This window comes from Triplophysa rosa, linkage group LG17 (genome assembly GCF_024868665.1).
Source record: "Triplophysa rosa linkage group LG17, Trosa_1v2, whole genome shotgun sequence".
In the NCBI taxonomy this organism is placed as follows: Eukaryota; Metazoa; Chordata; class Actinopteri; order Cypriniformes; family Nemacheilidae; genus Triplophysa; species Triplophysa rosa.
Window position 1 is genome coordinate 14,449,081 of NC_079906.1, and position 24,480 is coordinate 14,473,560.

The 24,480-nt window shown below is 38.6% G+C and overlaps 1 protein-coding gene across 2 annotated transcripts in view; it reads right to left on the reverse strand.

Annotated features, from left to right (window-relative positions):
- The window catches only part of sema3gb (sema domain, immunoglobulin domain (Ig), short basic domain, secreted, (semaphorin) 3Gb), a 36,675-nt gene extending 15,646 nt beyond the window's left edge, over positions 1–21,029 (reverse strand). For both annotated transcript variants that reach the window (XM_057357359.1, XM_057357358.1), the window contains exons 1-2: positions 20,657–21,029; positions 2,350–2,477 (exon numbers count right to left, since the gene is read on the reverse strand). In XM_057357359.1, the coding sequence (XP_057213342.1) occupies positions 2,350–2,443 (94 nt within the window). In that variant the 5' untranslated portion in view covers positions 2,444–2,477; positions 20,657–21,029. The remainder of the gene's footprint in view (positions 1–2,349; positions 2,478–20,656) is intronic.
- Positions 21,030–24,480: the final 3,451 nt, after the last annotated feature.

The following is a 24,480-nucleotide window of genomic DNA, read 5'->3' on the forward strand; positions in this document are numbered from 1 at the left end:
GAGGGACTCAGGCTGGATGACACCGGCTGAAGTCCCAAACAATGTCTATGTGGCATTTTGGAACAGGTTGATGGCAATGATCCCCGTCATGCTTCGAGGGGCTTCCCTGTGCTCTGGCTGAAGTAAACACAGCAACTACACAAGCTAATAATAAACCTCAAGAGCCACGAGCCGATCCCGTTTCTCAGAACTGGGATCCATCTCACCTACGCACATAATAACCCCGCACAACCCAGGGTCATAATCACCATTGCAAACACTTGAGTGCACAGACATGCACAAACAGACACACACTCACTATATTTCAAAGGCAAACATAAACCTGTCGCTCTCAAAGCTATGTGGAGTTGCCAAAACTGTACTCAAGTACGAGAAGTAAACACGGTAATACAAATAATGTAAAAGTAAGAACGATTAGTTTCTTTTACAATGTTGATCTTTGATAATGATAATGATGAAAGCAATCAATTGAATGAAGACATGGATTAAATAAACTCATGCACTGTATACATAATGCAGAATATAAATCTCTGAAAGGATACAGGGCAAGGAGAGGTGTGATATACAGTGATACACGAAACGTCTTAACTTTGAACAATTTACATCTTCGCTCTTTATTCAAATATATTATTAAAGATGCATTAACAATGTTGTATGCATGTTGCATGGGTGTGCTTGCAATGTAAGTTAAGGTTCAGCTTAGAGAAAATAAAAAAGAATGACTACAAAATCTTACCACAAGAGAGGATCAACAAATATTAATAACAGATAAAATTATAGTCAATGTATGCTTTACTTCTTGTGAGTTTTTTGTTGTTCTATGTATTTTTTGTATTTTTCGAGTGAAACCCAATTCACTCATTTGTCTTTTTGATAAAATAATATAATATAACTTTTATCAATAAATACCTTAAAAGTTTGGTGTTTCATCTATTTTGCAACATACATATTTTACTGGTTTATGGAACTAAGGGGGCATTAAAAGCACATATTGTACAAATATACCCCCCTTAACATCATTTTGGCCACTAATGTACTGTATACAAAACGGCCGGTCTGACTCTCCTGTTTCATCTCCTGTTTCATCCGTTGTCACTGCCGACCTGATATGCTGACAGGTATTAATCATGTTTCAAAGCATGTGACATCTGAGCGCCAGCATGTGATTGGTGAATCAGAGTTGTGACTTCATAATGAGTCACAGCAGGTTGTGTACTGTAAGTGACTAAATTAAAGAGAAGAAATCTGAGTAAAGCTTTCATCTGTGTTCTTCTCCACACCTTAGGAAAGCCCGACATCCTGACATCAGGGTGTCACTCTCAACCACGTCTCAAGTTGCCACAGGTTGGCACACGCCATCAGGTTATGCCCTAAAATATCTTTGTAATCATGCGAGTGAGTCTGACTTCCTCTATGTGTGTGCGCGCAAACTTTTTAATGGATTACATACAGTAATGGAAGTCTACTGCAGAGACACCTGCTGGGCTTTGTGTGTGACAGTTTCTAAGAACTGAGAGCAAATTCATGTCAGGCTCTGACCCGTCGCGCTTCTGTGCTTCTGTCAGATGGGTGGGCGAAATAGTTTTATAAATGTGTCTGCAAGCGACCGCGCCAAGTGCCTTTTATTATATGAAACAATATCTTTTTAACATGCTCGGCTGTAGCGTTTGAACCCTGGTAGTTGACCGCCGTTTGCGTGTTTAATGGAAAAAAAATGCAAATGCTTTTGTGCGAGAGATTTGACTTTTAAACTTCAAACATCTGCCTCACTCTGCTTGCATCTCTTTGTGCCCCGTCGTGACACATCCCCCTGCAGAGGGGATGATGGGTAGTCCCTTCTCTGGGGCATTAATTGGGAGATGAGGCATGCTGGTGCCAGATTCAAAACATATACGGAAAGGCAGGATGCGAGAACGTGAGAGAGGGAAAATGTGTGACATGGGGAACAGTAAAAAGAAAAAACGGATGACTTTTCAATGCACTTGATGATGACAGAAAGGGTTTAGAAACTAGAGATTTCAAGATCTTAAATGCTCTTTAACGGCAAAAAAATGGAAAATTCAAGATTCCCCAAAATAATCTTAATTTAAATCTTTTTAATACAGTTTATAATTTTTTTATAACAAGTTTATAAATTTTAACATGTTTCTGCCTGAATACAGTAGTTGTACCCTGCAAATCACAAGATTTCCATTTGGTTACCAAGCCGACAGAGATGGAATAAATTCATAGCTGGATTTTAACGTGATAATGAGATAAACAGTAATTTGATTTGAATTACACCTACATACACAACAATACATGTTGTATTGTTTACACACTTAAACAAACAAACGCTTCATTTCTCACCTTTATATGACAGGTGCACCCGGGGCGCCGTGCGGGTGTTGCCATGACAACCCCATACACAGAGACTCAGGATGAGAAGCAGGGTTTGCATCATGGTTATGATAATGACAGCAGTAACCCACTGAGATCTGCAAGAGAAAAAGAGAGTATATGTGACCCTGGATTACAATGACATTATTGTGTGGGTAAACGTTCAATTTTTCTTTTATGCCAAAAATCATTAGGATATTAAGTAAAGATTATAAAAAAAAATTATGTTTGTGAGTGGATGGCCTGCTACAGTGCCTCTGATTAACAACTTCAAAGGCAATTTTCTCAATACTTACATTTTTTTGCACCCTCAGATTCCAGAGTTTTAAACGGTTGTATCTCTGTAGCCAGATATCTGTAGCAATATCTGTAGCCAGATATTGTCCTATCCTAACAACCCATATAAAGCTTGTTTATTCAGCTTTCAAATGATGTAAAAATCTCTATTTTGAGAAAATGACCCATAAGACTGGTTTTGTTGTCCAGTGTCACATATAATATTAATAATTTGTCACATTTATTTAGCGCTTTTCTGGGTACTCTGGGAATCTCCTCAACCACCACCGGCTGTATGACTTACAGCCGAAGCCCCAGTTAATGTTTATTCATCATATGCATTAAATAAATATTTAATAAAATAATATATATAATATAATCATATTTAATAAAACTTTAAAATTAGTTTAATATAAATCAGCACATAAAAAGATGGAATTTTAACAATGCTCCAGACTTGTTAGCACAGAAGCACTCACCCTGAAAAGCCCTGAACTAAATTAGGGTCTGTTCACAGGTCACTGACAATCTGAGAAAGATCCCACCCCTCATCTGAGAGGCTCCATAGAGAGAGAAACAAAGCACTAAAGCTGGCTTGTTTGCTTTTTAATATTTGACTACTGAAATGTTTTCACACACTAACACAGGGTTGTAAGTTTCTCTCAACAAAACAGCATTTACTGCCCTCCACCATGAGGGCTATAAACACCCTCCCCGGGACAAGTTAAATCTCAACGTGGAGGTAAATATAGCCTCTCAAATTATTCATAGGTTCACTCAGTCCACTTTTGTTTGCTTTAGCTTATTCTTTCGTGTTATCTTCCCCGCTTTTATTTTCATAAAGACAAATATCTGGACTATCTGCCCTTTTCCACAATAATAGATGAATGTTATAGATTGTGTGGGAGAGGGCGTTATGTCTTTCTGCAGTAGAGACAAGCGCCCAAAGGAGATTAGAAAAGTATGTAGTGAGAGAGCAATGGTTTCTAAAATAGGTCTGCCAAATCCTCGCAGCTACGGCAAATCCATGTCACACTGTCGTACTTTAAATCATAAACTCTTATAGCCTCGGATGACAGGGGTCTAAAAAAACACTTTGTGCCTCTGTATCTGCAGAAAATCAACCTGGTTTGAGGTGATAAATGGCGGGCATATTTCTAATCACAGATTTACATACTTAATGAGGGATAACCATAATGACAATGCAAAGCAAGTTTTATAACCACAATGCTTTGCGTGTTTCGCAAAGTCACTGAGCCCAGAACAATGCTGATTTATATATAATATGTCAATGACAAGGCAGCAAAACTTTAACTCAATAAAGCTGTTCGGTCATGATGACAATTTGGCCAACATGGAAGGTTAATTCGCCACGGGTTCCCTTTGGAATTTCTAATGGGGTTTTAGAAAAGCACTTTTTTATTTAGGAGTACATTAGGATAATATTCTGTAAGGAGGTTTTCCTGATTTGTTCTGCAACATATATTACAACCACTGATTTAAAACAACTACAACTGGTTATGTGATTCTACATTGAAGATGCTAAAATATAACACAATAACTCTCATAGTAATATTTGTGGTATTCCATAGTTTTTATAAAATTACACATAAAATGTGTTCAGTTAATCAAAATAAAAAAATGACACAGTAAGTGATACAACATTTTTTAATGCTAGTTATACAACTGGAAAGTCCCTTATTGTTAACCACAGAGCTTATTTTACTCTTAAATGTATATTCCCAAGGGAACCTATTGCTCAAAAGTACTAATTCTCTTCCAGGTTTTAAGACTACACACTAAACAGCCATTTAAAATAATATCTGAGGTAAAAGTAATGATTAGCGTAGCCTCGGGTTTGTTGTGGTTCTAACTAACTGATTCGCTGTTTGTGTAGTTTTGTAACGCACTTTGAAGTGCTGGAGTCAGGTCCTCTGCCAGACTGAATGACACATTTCCAACTATAAAAAAATGACAGAGGAACAATAGCTGAATAACACCACTCTTTAACTACGATAAATGCTCTTATTTAACCATGATAAATATCATGAAGTTGAACACCTCGAATAAGAATATTGAAATGCTTCAATAAAATGTATTATTAAAGGGACAGTTCAGCCAAAAATGAAAATTCTGTCATCATTTACTCACCCTCAAGTTCCAAACCGTTCTGGGGCACCCTTGACTAGTGGCAGCAGTTTTTTACTATGGTAGTCAATAGTGCCCCAAAACTGTTTGGTTGCAAACATTCATTCCGGATATGTTTTATTGTGTTTGGGAAAACAACAACATGTATACAGGTTTGGAACATTGTGAGCATGAGTAAATGATGACAGAATTTTTGGGTAAACTAAAGTAAGTGTCCAGCACAACTGATGTGTGACAGTAATAAAACAATGACAACAACATTCTGTCTTCTTCCCTTAAAAAGCACCAGAGAGTCACTGATCTATAAAGATTTTAAAATTATTGTCATATTGTCAAATATAAAGTCATCCATCCAGACAGACAAGAGGTTGAGTGTTATGCTGTACTAAAAACATATATTATATATGATGTAGTGGAAATAGCTACATGGTGATGTAAATATGCACTACTTTGAGTTTACCAAACAGTACACGTATCAGTACAGTGCTACAAAAAAATCAAAATGACTGTACAGTATATCTGAACCTTGTTCACCTTGAACCTCTTTTATTTTGAGATCACTGTAAATTTTAGGGTGCAGTCATGGGTGAGCCCTGTACCTAACATTAAGAGGCCGCACATGTCTGCTCTCTAATTATATGCCTCAAGTGGCTACAGGGGTCATTATCACTCTCTGTGTGTGTGTGTGTGTGTGTGTGTGTGTGTGTGTGTGTGTGTGTGCGCGCGCGTGCGTGCGTGCGTGCGCGTGCGTGTACACATAAGGGAACCACACCTGCACAGAGAGCAACAGAATGATGAGGTTCTCATTAACGGACAGGAAACAAAATGAGACTGAGAATAATGGAGGTCAAAGATGATGGGCGAGGCAATAAAATGAACAGGAAAAGATGAGATGAACAGCAGAGAGGATGAAATTAGGGATGCACGATAAATTATCGACCATATCGGTATCGGCCGATAAATGGTCATTTTTAATGTTATCGGTATCTGCCGATAATAAAATGTAGGCCTATATATTATATCAGATAAATCAAAAATAATTTCCTCTGGTTAAACTTCTTCAGCTGCATGCTGCTCACAGTTAAAATACAGTACAGTACAGTCTCTTTCTGTCGTGATCATTCACTTACTGCTATTAACAAAACATTTTCGATGTAGGTACAGTATGTAGATAAAGTATTTATAAATGTGTAAATTATAGGAACAAAAGCATATTGTTTGAATCAAACCGTTGACTGAATGCTGTCTGTTTTGAGACCCACTAGACATGTGGCTATAAAGATTTTTTTCTGGGTTGCTCTGGAAGAACATATGTAAATTGTTTATTAAATAAAAAATATACCAGAAAAGTTTGAAGGTTAAAGAATCGTTAACTAGTGTAAGTAGGCTTGGTACATGATCAGGGGGAAAAGAGAACTAATGGTTACCTTGTTTTCTGCAGTGAATATTTTCAAATAAAAGCAGTTGTCCACTTTTTGCCTTTTATTTCAGTCTTAGGGAATTTTATATTAATATTTAGATACTGTATATCGGCCATATATAGGTTATCGGCTTCCAATGTTAAAGAATAGTCGGTTATCGTTATCGGCCAAAAATGTACATATCAGATACAACAGAAGGGTAGAGAAACAGAGACAAAAGCCCAGTGAGGAGGTCTGAAGAGCATCTTGATCAGGGATTTCCAACCATGGATACTTAAAGTTAAAGTTCACCCACTCACCCTCATGTCATTTCAAAGTCTCTATATTATTACTTTCTTTCTTCAGAACACAAAAGAAGATATTTTGAAGAAAGTTGGTAACTGAACAGAGCTGACCCCCACTCACTTCTATTGTATGACCACAAAACCAATGCAAGTGGATGGGTGCCATCAAAATATCTTTTGTGTTCTGCGGAAGAGAGAAAGTCATACAGGTTTGAAATGACAAGGGGGAGTAAATGATGACAAAATTTTCTTTCTTGGGTGAACTGTCACTTTAAGTGGGTTCTTGGAAAAACATTGAAATTTAATTCAATGATATTTAATAATAAAATAATTTTAATGTATTAAATAATATAGAACTTTGTGCATAAAAAAGGTGTGGCTATAGATATTTTGCAGTACAACAACACAGCTCATCTGATCAAAATAAAGAGTCAGAAATATCCATGTTATAAGATTAAATATTACATATAAGTGACGGTACTTGTAGTTACAGTATTTTGATGGGGTTGTATAGAAAACCTGATCAGAAAAATATACAGCCGCATTGCGGGATTATGGGATGCTCAACAACACAAAACCAGTTTCTCACAACACTACTCTGTAAAGTTCAGTCAGTTAATTTTTTTAATTGTAATAGTAGAGAACATAAAAAAAGAATACAACTACTGGCACTGTCTCTCTTTCTCCATGCTGTTTTCTGTCTAACACGCTCTCAATTTTTTTTCTCTCCAGCTGAGCTCCTCTTCAAGTGGAAATTAGTTTCCATGCAGCAGACATGAATACAGAAAACCAATAGCGCAGCGCATTTACCATTAAGAAGCCTGGGTGTGTGGAAACAGTAGGTCATGGGGCGACTTGACACAAAGGATTCTGGGAGACTTTCCCTCAATGATTCAACCGCAGTGGCTCCCTCCTGCTGAACCCATGTCTGCATTTTCACTCAGAAGAGCCTTTAAAGCAGCTCTAATTGACAAATAACAAAGTGTAATTTACGAAATCTCGTTTTTGAGATGACAGTCAGCTATATCTCAGGGTCAGTTATAAGATGGTACCAATTTAAAAGTAAACCGAATGAGAGTCCCTATATGCAAAACATTGGATTAATAAAAAAATACACAGGCCTTAACAAAGGAAGACTTTTAGCGGGGCTCCCAGATGGAACCCCAAGGAATAAAAAGCAAGCCATGACTGATCACATGACCAACACCCTTCGTGTCCCTCATTATTGAAAAGAATGCAAATTCTCTGGTGTTTAAAACCTAACACGAAAGTCCTCCCGTCTGTAGTACGGTTTCTTTAGCTAAAGAACTGAAGTGCATTTACAGAAGTCTCTAGGCAAGAACTTCACGCAGTCAGTAAATAGGCTTTGAGAAACAACATAACCAGTTAGCAGGTCATTTTTGAGCCCTGAAGGATCGTCTACGGCTGATAACCCTGTGCCACATTCCTCCAAAGGAGACAGGCCATTTCTCATTTCCAAGACTATTGGTCCTTCACATTAATCTCTTAGTGACAGAAGACTTGTTTTCACATGTCTGTCCAGTCTCTTCTTTGACATCCGTTGTGTTTGATGTAATCCTTTTAACTCGTCTTCAGTATAGGCCTACGTGAACCAAAACGTTTGGAGTTACAGTACTGTGCCAAAAGTCCACCATCAGCTTTCTTGTTTTAGCATGTTGTTTAACTGACCATACACATTTAGGACAACAGAAAATACAGGACATAAGTACACACACGTGTGGTTTCCGTGTTTTATAGGGACATTCCATAGACAATGATTTTTTTATTGTACAAACTGTATATTGTATTTCCCTAAATCTAACTCCAACCAATCATTTCTGCATTTTTACATTTTCAATTAAACATCATTTAGTTCACTGAATCATAAAAAGCTAAATCTTTTAACTAAAAAATGTCCCCACAAGGTCAACTAATACGGTTTACCAGGACCACGCACGCATGCACCCACACACAAATAAACAAACAAATAAATAAAATAAAACACCGTTTTCAAAACAAAATGGCTTCTTTACAGGCAAAATTCAGTATTTAGTGTGACCTCCCTTGGCACTAAGCACATCTTGAACTCTTTTGGGAAGACTGTCCTGAATTTGATCGAAATGAGAAATTGGTGTTTAATACTGCATAGAAATTTTCTGTTTGTATTCGTAATAAAAATAAATAAATAATTACAGTATATAGGGACAGCCATTATACCACTGCTTAAACACCACTGCTGAAACTTAATGGTGATGTAAGACTTTTACACACTACTACTGTATAAGCCCATTTCTTCATACATATAGGCCCGGTTTCACAGGCTTAGCTTAAGCCAGGACTATGCCTTTGTAAAAACGAATTAAATGTCCTAATTTTACTAACATGCCTTACAAAAAACCCTACTTTTGTGCATTTTGAGACAAAACAAGGGCACTGATGTATTTTAAGATATGTCACTGCCAACTGTTTTCAGTTTAGACAGCTCTAACATTTATTTTAGTCTAGGACTAGTCTTAAGCCTTGTCCGGGAAACTGCCCCTATTGTCCGGTTTCACAGACAAGGTTTAAGAATAGTCCCAGACTAAAATGAAAGTTTGAGCTGCCTTCATTGAAAATAAATTGCCCTGACATCTTAAAATACCTCATTGCCATTGTTTCGTCTCAAAACGCACAAAAGTAAGGTTTTTTGTAAGGCAATAAAGGCATGTTTGTAAAAACGATGTCCTTAAATGTCCTAATTATACTAAGGCATAGTCCTGGTTTAAACTAATCCCTGTCCGGGAAACCATCCCCTAATGTGTAGAAAAGTGATGATCCTCATTATTTTATCTCAGATTAATTCTCACCAGATTTAGGAAACCAATGGGACACTCTTAGTGGCATAAAAGCAATAATTCAACACAAAAACAGACTCGCACCATCTATTTAAACTGCAACAGCTGTCAACCTTAAACCACACACAAAACTTAAGACAGTATGACTAATGATGGCTAAACCCTGCATGCCAAGAAAATCAAGAAAACATGAGAGCTTCAAAAGCCAAAAGTTGAACTTGGGTCCACATGCCAGAACTTTCATTCGATTGGACTCAATTTGCTCTGTGTTTTCATGGATGTGGTTAAACCCTCACGTGTCAACACGCAACGTCACCTCTTAGGTTACAGTAGGTTCATCCATAAAACAGCTCACACTTTTTCTAGCGAGCGATTAATGTGACGAGGTTGCAAATCTGCATGAACAGAGTTTCATCTCTCAGTTTTGGGCAGTTTGTGGCTAGAGTGACAGATTGCATATGTTTATCTGGGCCACCTGATCTCCAGAGACACATTGGTGTTCCATAGAGAGAAATAATATGGGTACAGAAGGGGACCATCGTCGTACTCTCAATACATTTTGCCATCTCGCTCTAGCCTGAAGCTGTTATTTTCAACATCTGCAAAGACTAATAATTTTGTGCAAGGAGATAATCACATATTCAGGACCGGTGCTGGAGATGGTGTGTGTGTGTGCACTTCTGCTCTGAGGTTTCATTTATTCATTAAATAAATAGGCCAATGACAAAACCAGAAAAGAATCTATCATACCATTCAGTCTTAATACTCAATCTTACTAATGACTGATTTCCTGTATTCTATAAACTCATAGTTTTGCAGTTTTACAAGCCAATAGTGTAGTTGAAGCACCTGTTATTTAGATAAAAGACATAATAATTTTATATAGATCATTATACATTTTTGATGAGGTAAAAAACATGAAAAATCTTAAAATATTCTATTAATGCATACTCTACATGTCTTCAAAATCGGGGCTATAATAAAATGACAAAACTAAACAAGCTACTACAATCCCTCCAAATCCTCAGGCTGCATGTCATTTTCCTTGGATGAGACCAGAAACATTTTCTGCCGTCCAACCTCGTACTGCCCCGAGGCTTCTGAAGACTCTGTGACCAAATTTCAATCCAAGTAAACAAGAGAAGGAGAAAGCCGAAACATGAGCTTTAGCCACAGTAATTAAAGCACTGAGGTGGAGAGGTAAAGGTGAGGCAGTCAACCCTATCACCTCTCTGAACGTGAGCTGGGTGGGGCTAATGCGGCCTGCTGTCAATGTTAGCGCTCATTAGCGTGAAGCCTTAGCCCAGTAATAGAGCTGCCACTGACTTGGAAAACAGACCCTAGGGGCTAACAAGTGCACAAAAGGGGTCAAGAGGGTCGTGTTTCAACATCCACCACAGAAGAAACATAATAATTTACTAGAAACTCAGACTTGACTATTCAGGTTTTACTTTCTACGTTGCGGCTAAAGCTAATCTTCAAAGAAATCAACTCTACATAGTTTTACCGTATGTTTACCAGAGATATCAGATTTTCTTCTAACTGAAAGTTGGTGACAGAATCTTTTCATTTGTAAGTCACGTTGGATAAAAGCATCGGCTAAATAAATAAATATACTGTACTGTTACCTATAGCATTGCAATTTTATATTTCGTCGCTGTCCTTCCATTTCCTGAAAAAAAGTGCTGTTTTTCAGGAAATGGAAAAAACACTGTACTTTTTAAATGATTAAATACTGTGTTTTTGAAGTCGCCAAGCACTTTTTAAAGGCACCATATTTAAATGTGGACCGCAAGATGGTGCACTTTCGAAACAACAACAACAAAGGCAAAGCTTAATGACGTTATGCAGGGGAGTGGAATGATGGGAGATGTCGTTTTCACCATCCAGAGGCGTATGTAGATCGCCCATCATGTTCACGGACGAGTTAATGAATGAATTTATTACATTTGATAACATTATTTTATGTCATCGTAATGAATTCACTGCAAGAAACGTGGAATGTAAAGACTTGTACACACCGGGACGATAATCGTACCCACTTATCTCCAGCGTTTTGAAACATTTTTCGGCGTTCATAGCCAAACTATTTGAAAGTGATGTGAGGCCAAGTATGGTGTTCCATACTCGGAATTTGTGCTCTGCATTTAACCCATCCAAGTGCACACACACAGCAGTGAGTAACACGCACACCGTGAACACACACCCAGAGCAGTGAGCACTGAGCAGCCATTACTGCAACCCCCGGGAAGCAGTTGGGGTGAATGGTGCCTTGCTCAAGGGTCTCACCTCAGCCGTGGTATTGAAGGTGGAGGAGAGCGCTGATCATTCACACCCCCCACTTACAATCCCTGCTGGTACTGAGGCTCGAACTGGCAATGATTGGGTTACAAGTCCGAGTCTCTAACCATTAGGCCACAACTGCCACTATTTTCACTGGCGATGAGCCGAGGGAACGTGCAGATTCACTCCCTGACATAGATGGCGCTTAATGAAAAACAGAAATACCCCAGTAAACAAGGTGGCGCTGCACAACTTAATGCTTCTGACACTTGCTTGTCACACAGAAGAAGAGTTCATCTTGCTTCCTCTTCGTCAATGTGTGCTCGGCAAGACCGTTTCGTTCTTGAGCGCCACCAAGTCGTGTTTTACTGTAATTTCAGCAGCTCAAGGCACATGAACAAAAGCACCAATCTCATTGGTCGGCCAGTTCTTAACACAGCGCATCAAACAAAAAAAGCCAGAGGTGTTTTTTTTTATTATGCTTTACGCCTGGCATTTTACACATCGGTGTGCACACTCACATTGGCGCCCTTTGTTAAGTCATGAGGCGTTAAACGTCGATGATAAACGCGCGCGATTTTCTTTACTTGCCAGTAAGTAGTGGTGATCTATAACAAAAAAAACACAGCTGCGTGCGTCCCAGATGCTGTATAACCGCCACCTCCGTAGTTTCTACAACCGGAAACTGAGGATAGTGCGGATATTAAGTCACTGCTATGCGACAATTACAAGGGAGATAAGGGACGAGCCATTATTTAAAATAGGAATTTCTCTGGATTTGCACATTCTTGGGAACATTTGGGATAATGTACTGTAAGTACACAACTGCATGAAATATGAAATATATCACACTGTGCAAGTGGTTTTTGGATATTTCATAAAATTATTACATATTGTGCCTTTAATACTTTAGATATTTGCAAAACCCTGTGACAAACAGAAAGGATGATGCAACAATGCACATTGTGAAAAGCGCTATATAAATAAAATTGAATTGAATTGAATGATTAATAATAATGATTTATAAAAGAAAATATAAATCACGAGATACGAGGTTTAAGAAGGACAGCAGCAATTTATTTATTTAAGAAGTTAATCAAAAAAAAGAAACTATTGGAGATTGCATTCCATTTGACTTTATAGATAAAACCTTTTTTGTTTTCCCAAAATGTACAAAATGTAAAAAACAGCTGTTAAGTTAAAACGTTGTCAAAGAATAAGAATATGTGACTATATATACTTTTGTCTGGAAGTGTTTTTTTTTTTTTCGTTTACTTATTCATTGAGAAATGGGTTTACCAATGTACAGTCTTAGAAAGCAACTCACCTTTTTTCAATTTCAGATGTCATTTAAATTCAAGTCTTTTCTGTTTTTCACATACAGTTTGTACATTTGTGGCCTGCGGCATTACACCACCGATAATGTCAACTCCATGTGATTTATCGCTTGCGTTTCATTTTTTCCCCTGGAAAAGCGGCTGCTAAATAAACATGTAAATCCGTTAAAATGGCAAAAAAATGAACTTACTATGACTCAATTTGTATGTTTATTGCAGCAATATCATACATATCTAGCTGGAATTCTTTAATACTGCTGCTGCAAGACCTCTTTACTCACTTTACCCTGCAAACTTTTCCCACCACCACCAATAATGGTACAAATTTGTTACGGGAAGTGGGAATTTAGTCAGAATCTATTGTGTTTTTGCTTTTCTATCATTCATTGTAGTCTTTACTACATGTTTTTGGTTCTACCCTGCAAACATGGCTGTCAGCCAGTACTGAAGGATCCAAGCAGCACCAGATTGCCTTACTCAGGGCCAAAGCAGGTTCACGTTGTGGTCTCAGTAGATGAGGAACGGTTTTCTTGAATGTGCATATGCTCTCTAGTGTCAGGGAGCTAAGTGCATGCCACCGTTGAGGGAATTGTGGCCCTTCTCCAACTCTAATGTTGGCTGCCCCCTACACACAGGTCCTGGATTCTGCATTTAAAGCGGGTGGAGCAGAGAGCTTCGGAGTCATTGGCTAAGCTTTACCACCTTTAAGAACCGGATTCAGCTCCTGTCTTCAAAGGCTGCTAAGCTCCAACATCTTATCTGCAGTTCTTTGAAGTGACCGCCGCCAGCAGCCACGACGACATCTGACCTTCACACGACGGTGTTGTGCGGTCGCCAGGCTACATGCAACAACGGTGAGGATAAAAAAGCAGCCCGGCACATATTGCGGGTTTAACGGTCTCCGCAGGAAAGAATGTGCCACTAATTTAGAATTAACAAAAGTGCTCTTGCATCATGCAATATTAACGCACGCTATCATTCCTGACCCGTATACTTACGCACACACATAAATAGGCGAACCCTGCTCGTCTCTCTTTTTAATCCCCAGCACAATGCTCCCCTCCCCTCTAGCAAAACCAGAATCCTTCATAGTGGTGCTTGTGTTGTAATGTTACAAATTGAGAGCAAGAGCATTACACAGAGGAGGGGAAAACAGCACATGGCCCTTCCGCGGCATACCGACACCTGTTTCGATGGCCCCTCTTCTTTTATTTACATGATAAACACTGAATTCCTCAACAATTACCCAGCCAGCGTGGCCTCAGCTATTCATAGCTGACAGCTGTTTTCCAGCATCAGGCGACTTCATGATGGGATGCAATGTTGTCATGCAGTGCATCAAAATAATAAAGAGGTCTAATCCATTAGCGGTTTGTTCCATTGGCATTTTGATTCGTTTAGACCAATAAATGAAAGGATTAAAATGACTAGTTTTCCATTGTTTATTTTCTTGCGTCACTCACTCAACAAACTGACTTACGTGATGAACATTTTTACTCCTTATTACACCGTGCCATTTTCCCGAGCGCTACCAGGAGCGCCACAAAACAGTAGTGTGACATCACAAGATCAGAGTGTTTCTGCATCTTTTTTCACCCAAGCCTGTTCATGCCTTTACGATGTGATGACTATTTTTCACAAAATTCTCTGCCGTCTCCAGTCAGAGGACAGATCATCTGGTGATCGGAGCAACTACTGTTGGTCTTTGGCTGGCCAGGACCCAGGAATCTTCAGAATGGAGGCTTAATGCTCTCAGAACTGACAGCTGCAGGGATTAGAGACTCCTGCTTGCCATTATTGACGCCCCATGTATTGTGCCTTTCCACGTAAATGTGGCACCAGGACCGGGACGGGTGGGGTTCATGAGGGGGGTAACGGAGGTCATCGTTCTGAAGTCATGTCAGGTGTTTTTGTATTAGTATATATATGAGCGTCAGCATGTACAAACTAATGATAGAATGTAATTGCCCACAGGAATATCCTCCATGGACAGTAGATGAAGTTGACAACAAATGTAATTAGGCCTTACAAGAACAAACAGCAAGACAAAAGATCTGATGGTAGAATTTTTTCTTCAAATCACTTTAGTGCTACAATTTGATAATGTATTTGTACGATGTACAACAATACAGTAAATTATTACTGGTTACGAATAACTTAAATGCTAAATGAAAAAGTGCTCCTAACTAAAGGACAAACTTAAAAAAAACTTCAGGCAACAGATTTCAAATCTACACACTTTGAGAACACACTTGTTCTTAAGGTAGAAGACTCCACGTTAACATCACTAAATTATCACTTTTGCCCCAGAGCTCCCCCCTCCATCAACCCCTAGAGTCCGGTTTGACCCCACTTTGATCCCCCCAGCACCACTGACGCTGTCATGACAACCGTCTCAAGAGGCTTGTTGTATTTGTGGAGGGTGAGAAGTGTACATGAGAGCAGCATCTCTACATTTAGGGTGTGGGAGAGACAGAAAGAGCAGGAGAGGCACTTTGTGACAAATGGGAATTGTGTCATTTATGTAGTGAAGAAAAAAGTAAAATATATATATATACTGTATATATATATATATATAAAGGGAGAGTAAATGCAAACTGAAGCCCCAAATCATTTTTTTAATTATGTGGAGAGAGAGAGCGAGATAAAAGCCTTAATTTTCATCATTTAAAAGAAAAAAGGGATTAGAATAGCCATAAAATTATTTCACTAGAAATACAGAAAAGAGATTCTGGGAACATATTAGTTGACCTGAAAGTGAATAAAGTTTCAAATGGAAAAAAGATAAAAGAGTTTGGCTAACAGAGATTGAGCAAGATAGAGCACTGATGTTCTAATAATTATTTGGAAATTAGTCGATGAAAGAATACGCAGGACTATTTATGTTCTCATGACAAATGTGCCCCCATTACGTTCAGAACATTGTGTCAACATGTTTAAACAGGTATTAATTACCCTTACCTGGGCTCTTATAGAAATATGTTCGGATAAGTATCCTGGCAAAAATTGATGTGCCTTCAAGGAGCTGAGCTTCATAGAAACATGATTCTTCTTAACTTTCCAAGTGCTATTATTTTAAACTCTTTCCTAATACGACCTCATAGGTTTTGTGAAATAATCTCTTAAGTAACCAATTTCAAGTAATCATCAGCTTCATCTTCGTCCCAATGACAAGTAAACAGAGAAACATAAATGTGGAATACAAACCCTTTTGCACGAAGCATAAATCTTAATGTAGTGGCTCAAAAAAGTATTCAGAGACTTTAAAATCATACAGAAAGTTATGAATAGGCCTACTACATTAACAAACTAAATACCAACACTAGTGATAGTGAAGAGAGCACAAAGCACATTTCTTCAGAAAAAAGAAGTTACAAAATGCCTATGGTTATTCTGCTAGGAGACCTGTGTGGTTTTGGTAAAAATTGAGTGTACAGCCTGAAAAAAATGATAGAAGACGGTACTGGAATAAAAGTTGTTTAAAGGGACAGTTCACCCAAAAATGAAAATTCTGTCATGAATCCAAACTCCTAGTAGTTCTAAATTTCTTTGTTTGGTTGAACACAGAGAAAGATATTTGGATAAATTCTCGTAACTAGTGGTGAAACAGATCACGTTTGATCCGTATGGATCGCGCTTTACATGTGACCCGCGGATTAACCAGAGGCCGCGAGTTAACCGAAAATTCTCCGTCATTGACAGATTTTTTATACCAGTGACGGAAAAATCTGAAGGCCGTCAGTCATTTTGATGGATTACAATGAGGGCAGTTTGTAATTCCCCTTTTTGTCGAGTTGGGAGCATCCAATAATTTCCTTTCATCAGAACGTGATCGTAGGGACACGTACGTTTCCCATTCAACTCAAATGCCTCGTCCACGCAGGATCAGCGGAGACTCGCGGTGCGGAGCCAGGGGCGTGTATAAACATTAAGACTATGACGGCCCACCACTGTCTAATTTGTTTCGCCATAGTTTCAAAACGAACTGAAAAAACGTTTTGCACTTTTTATAACACAGCGATCTCTAACGTTGTTTGTGGCGTTGTTTCTGGATCTGATTCTGCAAAGCGTGTATCTGTCATTCAATAAGACCCTCAAGTTGCCTGCTCTCATACACACACAGGTGCGCAAAACCAGTGGTGTGGTGTTAACAGATTTTCTTCCTTCTGAAAGAAAAAAGGACTAGAGTTATTTTGGATAAACCTTAACTTGCAGGGTGACTCTTTTTCCACTCACTGAGTCTTCTCCTTTCATGATCTAACAGCAGCTTAAAGTGTAAGTGAATAAATGAATTATTACAAAACAGCATGTACAAGCACCTGTCATTCTTACTGACTGGACATGAACATTTGTCTGTAATTAGTATTGTATGATTGACAACAGAAACATTAAATATGTAAACGACTTCGACTTTATTGGGTATTAAAATACAGTAAGTTCAAAGAACGCAAGTACTTCACGATGACGTCACAAACATGCTAACTGGCACATAATATCACCTTGCACCATAGTGATGGGTAAAAATAGATTATGACAGATTTTTTACTAGCGAGTCAGTCAAAATGACAGACAATGAAAAAGTCTGGCACAAACTCTGGGATTAACTATAAATTTATTCATCGAGTAAAAGATAGTTTTAGCGCGAACGCGCTCTCGCTCTCTATCCAGTATCTGGCTGAGTACAATATTAAAGTCCATGTGAAATTAAAAATGACAAATTTAATTTTTTCATGAAATATTGCAGCGTAAATAGCTTGTCAATGTGGATCATTTTCCTTTTAAAATTCATGTACCATTAAAATCCGAAAATGCACTTCCGCCTTGAAATGACTATCCATCTCAAATGACATAAATTAGACGGCTTGGCCGGAGCATCCGTTAACTCCTCCCCTTCAACTGTCAGCCTGCTGCCAGCTTCATTTGAAAATCAGCGCAACAGCTGTTTTTACACATCCAATCAATTCGCAGTGAAAAACAAGCCACGCCCACTAATTTTCTCCTTTGAAATTCCTTTTCCCTCGGAAATGTGTCACAATACGGAAGTAAAAACGATTGCAACTTCCGGTTCACGGGGACTTTAAAGCTCATTCTCAGCAATGTTGTGTTGAGTCAAAGCGAAATGACGCGATCCACACACAAACGCGCACTACGTCAGCAATTTTGACACACCGCCCACTCATGATTCAGTAACGCATTTAAGAAGATGAGAGAAAGTCGTTCGAGATACTTAATTCATGATCGCCACCTCATAACACCAGTCACATTTATAATCTGATCTCTAGAGATCCATTTGTCAGCTTTTTACTCTGATTGCATGTTGATGTCATATTTATTTGTTATATTGTCATTTTTAATGCATGCACACTGTATAAGATATAATAACGTTAAAGGTCCAGTCAGTGAAATGTAGCGGCAAGGTTGCGAATTGCAACCAACCACTCACTCACTCCACCCCTCCCTTTCGAAACACTACGACGGTTGACAGAACATGGCGAATTACATGCAAGGGGACCCGCGGTGTATGTAGACAGAAATAGCTCATTCTAAGGTAATAAAAACATAACGCTTCATTGTGTAAGCTCTTTATACACCTCTGAAGACATAGCTATGTATATTATATTGCATCTCTATCAATAGATCATCCCAAAAATTACACACTGGACCTTTAAATAATCTGTTAAATTAATCTGTTGATATCTTCAGGGTACTTTCCCAACTTCATTTTTATAAAATTCTTTAACTCGTTATATAAACGCCTATATTTTTTAGCCTTTTATTGATTGCAAAAACAAGTTACTACAGTTATTATTACAACAATATATAATTCAACTATGATGAGCATTTACATAATCTGATCCGAAAAATGATCAATCCGTGACCCCAAACTCCGTAAAATGATCCGAACCGTGAGTGATCAGTTGCACCACTTTAAATGTAACCAAACAGTTTTGGACCCCATTGACCACCATAGTCAGAAAAATGACGATGTCAAAAGTGCACTAGAACTGTTTGCTGTCCTACATTCTTCAACATATCTTTTGTTGTGTTCAAAAAGTATAAAGTAATTTTTCCTACTACGGTAGTCAGCCACCTCATAAAAAGCTCTGTATAAAATAAATAACATGAGATTTTAGTATGGACTGCACAGTGTCGAGGTAAGTCAGTGCATCTATGATTGGCAAGATTAATATTTCACAAAGGCCTGCCAACAACACCAAAATAAAGGCAGATCCAGTGAACCCCTGAGGGCAAGATGCCTCTCAATCGATTTCAGACTTTCTTTCCTCTTCTGCCTCAATAACTGTTCAATAATTGATGAGAAACAATCCACATGGATCCCAGAATTCCACACGCAAGTCTTTCAAGCAGCAGGTTGGTTTTAATGAATAACTTCAATAGGTTGGTGCAGATTCTACACTACTTAAACACTAGTTCAAGCAAGCAATTAAAAAATTGCAAAAGCACATCGAGACCAGAAAAAAACATAAGAGGGATTTCTTAAGGTCCCAGGTAACGAAGACAGAATTTTAACAACCTTCATGAGATGCATCAATGGAATATAAAACATTACACACACAGGCACACAAATTGATTTAACAATCAATTCCATCATTTCTAAACCTGGCATCAAACACCATCTTCATGTTTCTGAAGCAAGGAACACAGACTGTAATACATTATTTATATTTATCCAGCTGCAAAAGACATGCATAGTTTTAAAATCATAACCACTAAGAGCCTTTTCATGTTTTGTTCAGGATTTTGAGGACATTATACAGTGTCAGCCACACTTCAGGCACAGAAGGGTTTTAACATCAGAAACCACAAATGTTGCTCTGACAGAAGATTTTCAAAGAAGTAAAATAACTGTACATGCACCTTTTAGATCACACAGATTAAATCACACTAACAAAAGTTTTAGTCTCTCTTCAGATACCTTACCCTCACAACTATTTACCAAGTGCTAGAAAACATCCCTTTCATCAGTATACTTTTAGTTTAATGTGACTACTAAAAAAAGTAAATAATTGATGTGATCTCTTGCTTCACGCGAAATCTGTGCTTGGAAATGTACAAATGAACGATTGGCACTAAAATCTTATAGGCCTACCGTTATCTATATTTACCGCACCATACGCATTAAAAACTATTATGCTTTTAAGTTAGGATCCATAACGCAGAACCATTTAAATGCCTAGTATGTTCACGGCGAACTTTAACGTGCATTTCGACATGTTGCCACGTGCTCTTTTAAAGTTGTCTGCTAAGTTTGTTTTAACTTAAAACTGACCATTCCTGAGAGACTTTGCCGTGTTCGTGTGAATTGGACGAGAAAAGCTGATGTGGGAAACTAGTGGCATCTCTCAAGACGCAGGACGCAGCGCTGCCTCAAAACTGAACTCCCTAACTAGGCATCATGAACGAGTCAGCTTCATTTTTGGATATTGTAGGAGCTAGGATGATGACGACCAAAATGCACTCTGTTTGGCTGCTGACTAGATTTTAAATCACAACCGTTAGATGAAATAACTACGTGAAAACTTAAGATAACTCGAAATAAGAAAGCGTATCAATCACGGTAACACAGAAACGCTGCATACTGCGTTTGCGTAATTTCTAACAACAAAACACATTCACAAATCGTGCTTTCAACCCCATCTTTCATTCTTTTATAAACGAAGTAGGCTACTTACTTTAATCCAGGTAATTTAAGGTAGGCAGATGTTACATTCCGTGGCGCGCAGCTGTCCGATTCAAAGAAAACTGTTACAAATGACAAAACTCAAGCACACGTGTCAATGTCCATTTGTTTGTACGCTCGCGTCTTCTTTTTTCGTTTTTCTGCGAGTTACTAAAGTTTCCAGGCGTCGCAGTTGAGGTACAATATGCACCGATCACCCTTTCAAAATAACTTGGGGGGGGAACTTTTACATTTCGATTCGCATTGTCATCATTTTTGGTAATATTATCCTAATTCCGTTAGTAGTCCACAGTCTCTTTACTAGTCCAGTCAAGTGCTTGCAGGTGTCGCTTGTGTTGTGCTGTACCTCGCCCTCTCTCCGCTACCTCCCTATTAAAACCAGCCAGCCGTGTCACTGTTAACCAGCTCCCTGCCAGCCAGTACAGAGAGGCAGAAAACCCTACCCACCGCCTGATGAGACACTGAATGAAGGATTGTCATGCAGCTAATAAATCAGGCCTCATAGTAATCTTACAAAGAGGGAATCATTAATAATAAGACAGTACATGGAGTTCCCAATACTGAGTCCTATTAACTTAGAGTTATTACCCTTGGTGTCAGGTGTCATGGTTTATAATCACCCTTCTAGTGGGGTTGAGGCCTCATATTTAATTCTCTCTGATGTGAAACAGAGTGTCAAATTGAGGGGCTCTGTCAAAAACTCGGAAAATAGTGTTATCTTCTAACCACAGAGATGTTGAAACGAATAAAAAATATTTAAAAAAGAATAAACGCAAGACAGTCAATTAGGTCAAAAATGGTTGCGATTAATTCTGTTTTCATTGCACTTTTTAGATTTTGAAAACAAGACCTACTGTAACAAAAAAGCGGACATATTTGTGTTTCTACATAAATATGAATATATAATCCAGCTCTCACTGTGGAGATAATTATACATCTGTGTTTAATGTTGCTTTACATTTGCCGTCCTGGAAACCTAAACACCACAAACATAACAGCTGTGCATCTCACTAGCGTGATTCGTACCTTTTCAATAACAATCAAACCAATCACGTTTGCCTCTTTACTAACCCAAAAAGGGTGAAAAGACTTACTATAGCACCTGTATGTTATGCGAAGGACACTGAGAGGTTGCACAAAGAAAAACAAAACCTCATCTGCCTGGAATAACAGTGCCATTCTAGTGATTCTGCTACTCTCACAATGTTTCTATAACAACAATAACCAACAGGTTTTTGGCACATTCGCAGTTGGATAGTAAGAGAAAGCTGAAAAAAAGGTGGCACAGAGGGAGAAAGACTCTAAGGGGGTTCTGACCCTGTACACAGACAGGCCGATGCCGTCATTGTGCCCGGTGTCTCGGTGCAGGAATAGGGTAAAAAGCAGTCTGGGAATTCTTCAGATTCCTGAGAGTCCAGCCTCGGTGGCCCACAACGAAAGGAGCAGGATGACTAGGAGAAGGATTAAAGACGGCATTCACAACAGGGCACGCTTGAGTTCCTCTCTTGTGCGTGTGCGTGTACAGGTTTGGCTATGCTCACCAGGGCCAGTTGATTAAAAATGTGCTCATGAATATAGGAAAACATGTTGAAAACCAATGATATTTGAAGAGGTCTCTATAGTGTTAAAAGCTCTTAAATTGTAAAACACATTATAGTCTTCATTTTACCCTCAAATTGTTCCAAATCTGTATACATTTCTTTGTTCTGATGAACACATAGAAGGTATTTGGAAAAATGCTTGTAACTAAACAGTTCTTGGCCACCATTGACTAAATAGCTTTACAAATTTCTTTGTTCTGTTGAACACAAAAGAAGATATTTTGAAGAATGTTAGAAAGCAAACAGTTCTGCAGGGGCACTTTTGACCATTGTAATTTTTCCTATGGAAGTCAATGGTGGCCAAAAACTGTTTGTTTATAAGCATTCTTCCAAATATCTTTCTCTGTGTTCATCAGAACAAAGATATTTATGCAGATTTGGAACAACTCGAGGGTGAATAAATCATGACAGAATTTTTATTTTTAGGTGAACTGTCCCTTTAAGTTGGGATGGAAATCATTGCATCTATGAGAGGGGTTCACTAATATAGCTTTTTACATCTGTCTGTCTGTCTGTCTGTCTGTCTGTGTGTGTCCTCTATACTCTCAAAACAAATCCCATGTCTCTGTTTGGTCCTTTGTGCGAAGGTCGCCCTATTCTCCAATGGAGCCCAAGACCCTTCACCTCCCCGAGTCAGTCGTATAAGCCTGCACGTCTCACACAACCTATTCAATCTCTCATGCCTGCAGATGCACACAATTTTACTGACAGGCCTGCTGCCGGGCTCCTCTATACCTGCTGGGAGGATGAATCGATTGGCCTTGTTTGCTTTCACAAGGAGAAAATAATTCGGCACGGCCGAGGTATGCAGCTATCTGGGTGAAGGGCTTCAGAGAATGCAAACAGCTCGGTGGAAATGAACTGGGAGGTCATGTCGGCAATGTCACAAACCCCTAGCGTTCCTGCAGGGTTTTTGACTGGAAAACAACATTCCGAACGTGCAGCGATTTTTTAATGAAGATGCGAATCCTGTCGAATCTGCTTAGTAACCATGGCGATTTCACATCGGAACCCGTTTATATTGAACACTGAAATTGTAATTTAGGATTTAGGCAAGTTTCTGTATATTTCATCGACTGAGAAATTCTCACAAACCTCTGAGAAGGAGATGTTTAGCCTTTGCCATGACCTGAGACCACAAAACACACACACACACACACACACACACACACACACACATGCACGTGAAACATAAGGTGAACATTTCCTCCATGTGGTACACAAATGCAGCTGGACAACCGCTTGGACTACAGTAAATGGACGGTCCAGGTGATTAGAATTAGAATAATGGAAACATTGTTTGATTTGTGGAGTCATTATTTGGTGCTTTTGTTTGTTTTGAGCAGGAAAACAGCATCAACAGAGTGTGTCCTGCAACGTTTCCAAGCCACAGTACATGGATATCCTAATCTAATATTTAGATTAGAAGATTTCCTCAAAAAGGAAATTACATTAAGCGTGCAGCATACACACTGGATTCTTTCACCACGTTCTATTTCCGAATTGCATTTGTTAAAGTGATAGTTCACCCAAAATTAAAATTCTGTCATTATTTACTCACCCCCCTTGTCATTTAAAAAGACGATATTTTGAAGAATGTTGTTAACCAAACAATGGTGGTACCCATTTACTTCTACTTCTCTTGTGCAGAAGAAAGAAAATCATACAGGTTTGAAACGACAAGAAAGTGAATAAATGATGACAGAATTTTAGGTGAATTATCTGTTTAAATAAAACATATTGTGGCTATCCCAGCAGTAGCTGTGCTTTCAAAAGGCCTCATCTACAAATAAATGTAACAACACTTCAGCTTTGGCTATTCTTTATGCTCCAGACAGAGTTGCAAATTTATAGTGGTTACAATGAAAGCTTCATCTAATTTGGTTCCCAGTTTGGTCATAAGACCTGAGTATTCTGATCTGTACTCCTGGGATCTTTTCCAATGGATTTTCCAGCATCATTGCTTTGCTTTGGCAACTTTACCATGGAAATATATCCCTTCCAAAATCTGCAAAGAAGAGCACCAGGATCCAGTGTTTACACAAGTATGTTTTCTCCTGCTGTCATCCTTATACTTGTGTACAGTAACATGAATACTGAAACTTACACGTTTTACAGATTGACTTATGTTATTTTGAAACCTAACTTGGATTTGTTGGTGTTTCGCAAAGGCATTCTGGAAATCCCCAAAGCATAATCACACACACAATCCTAT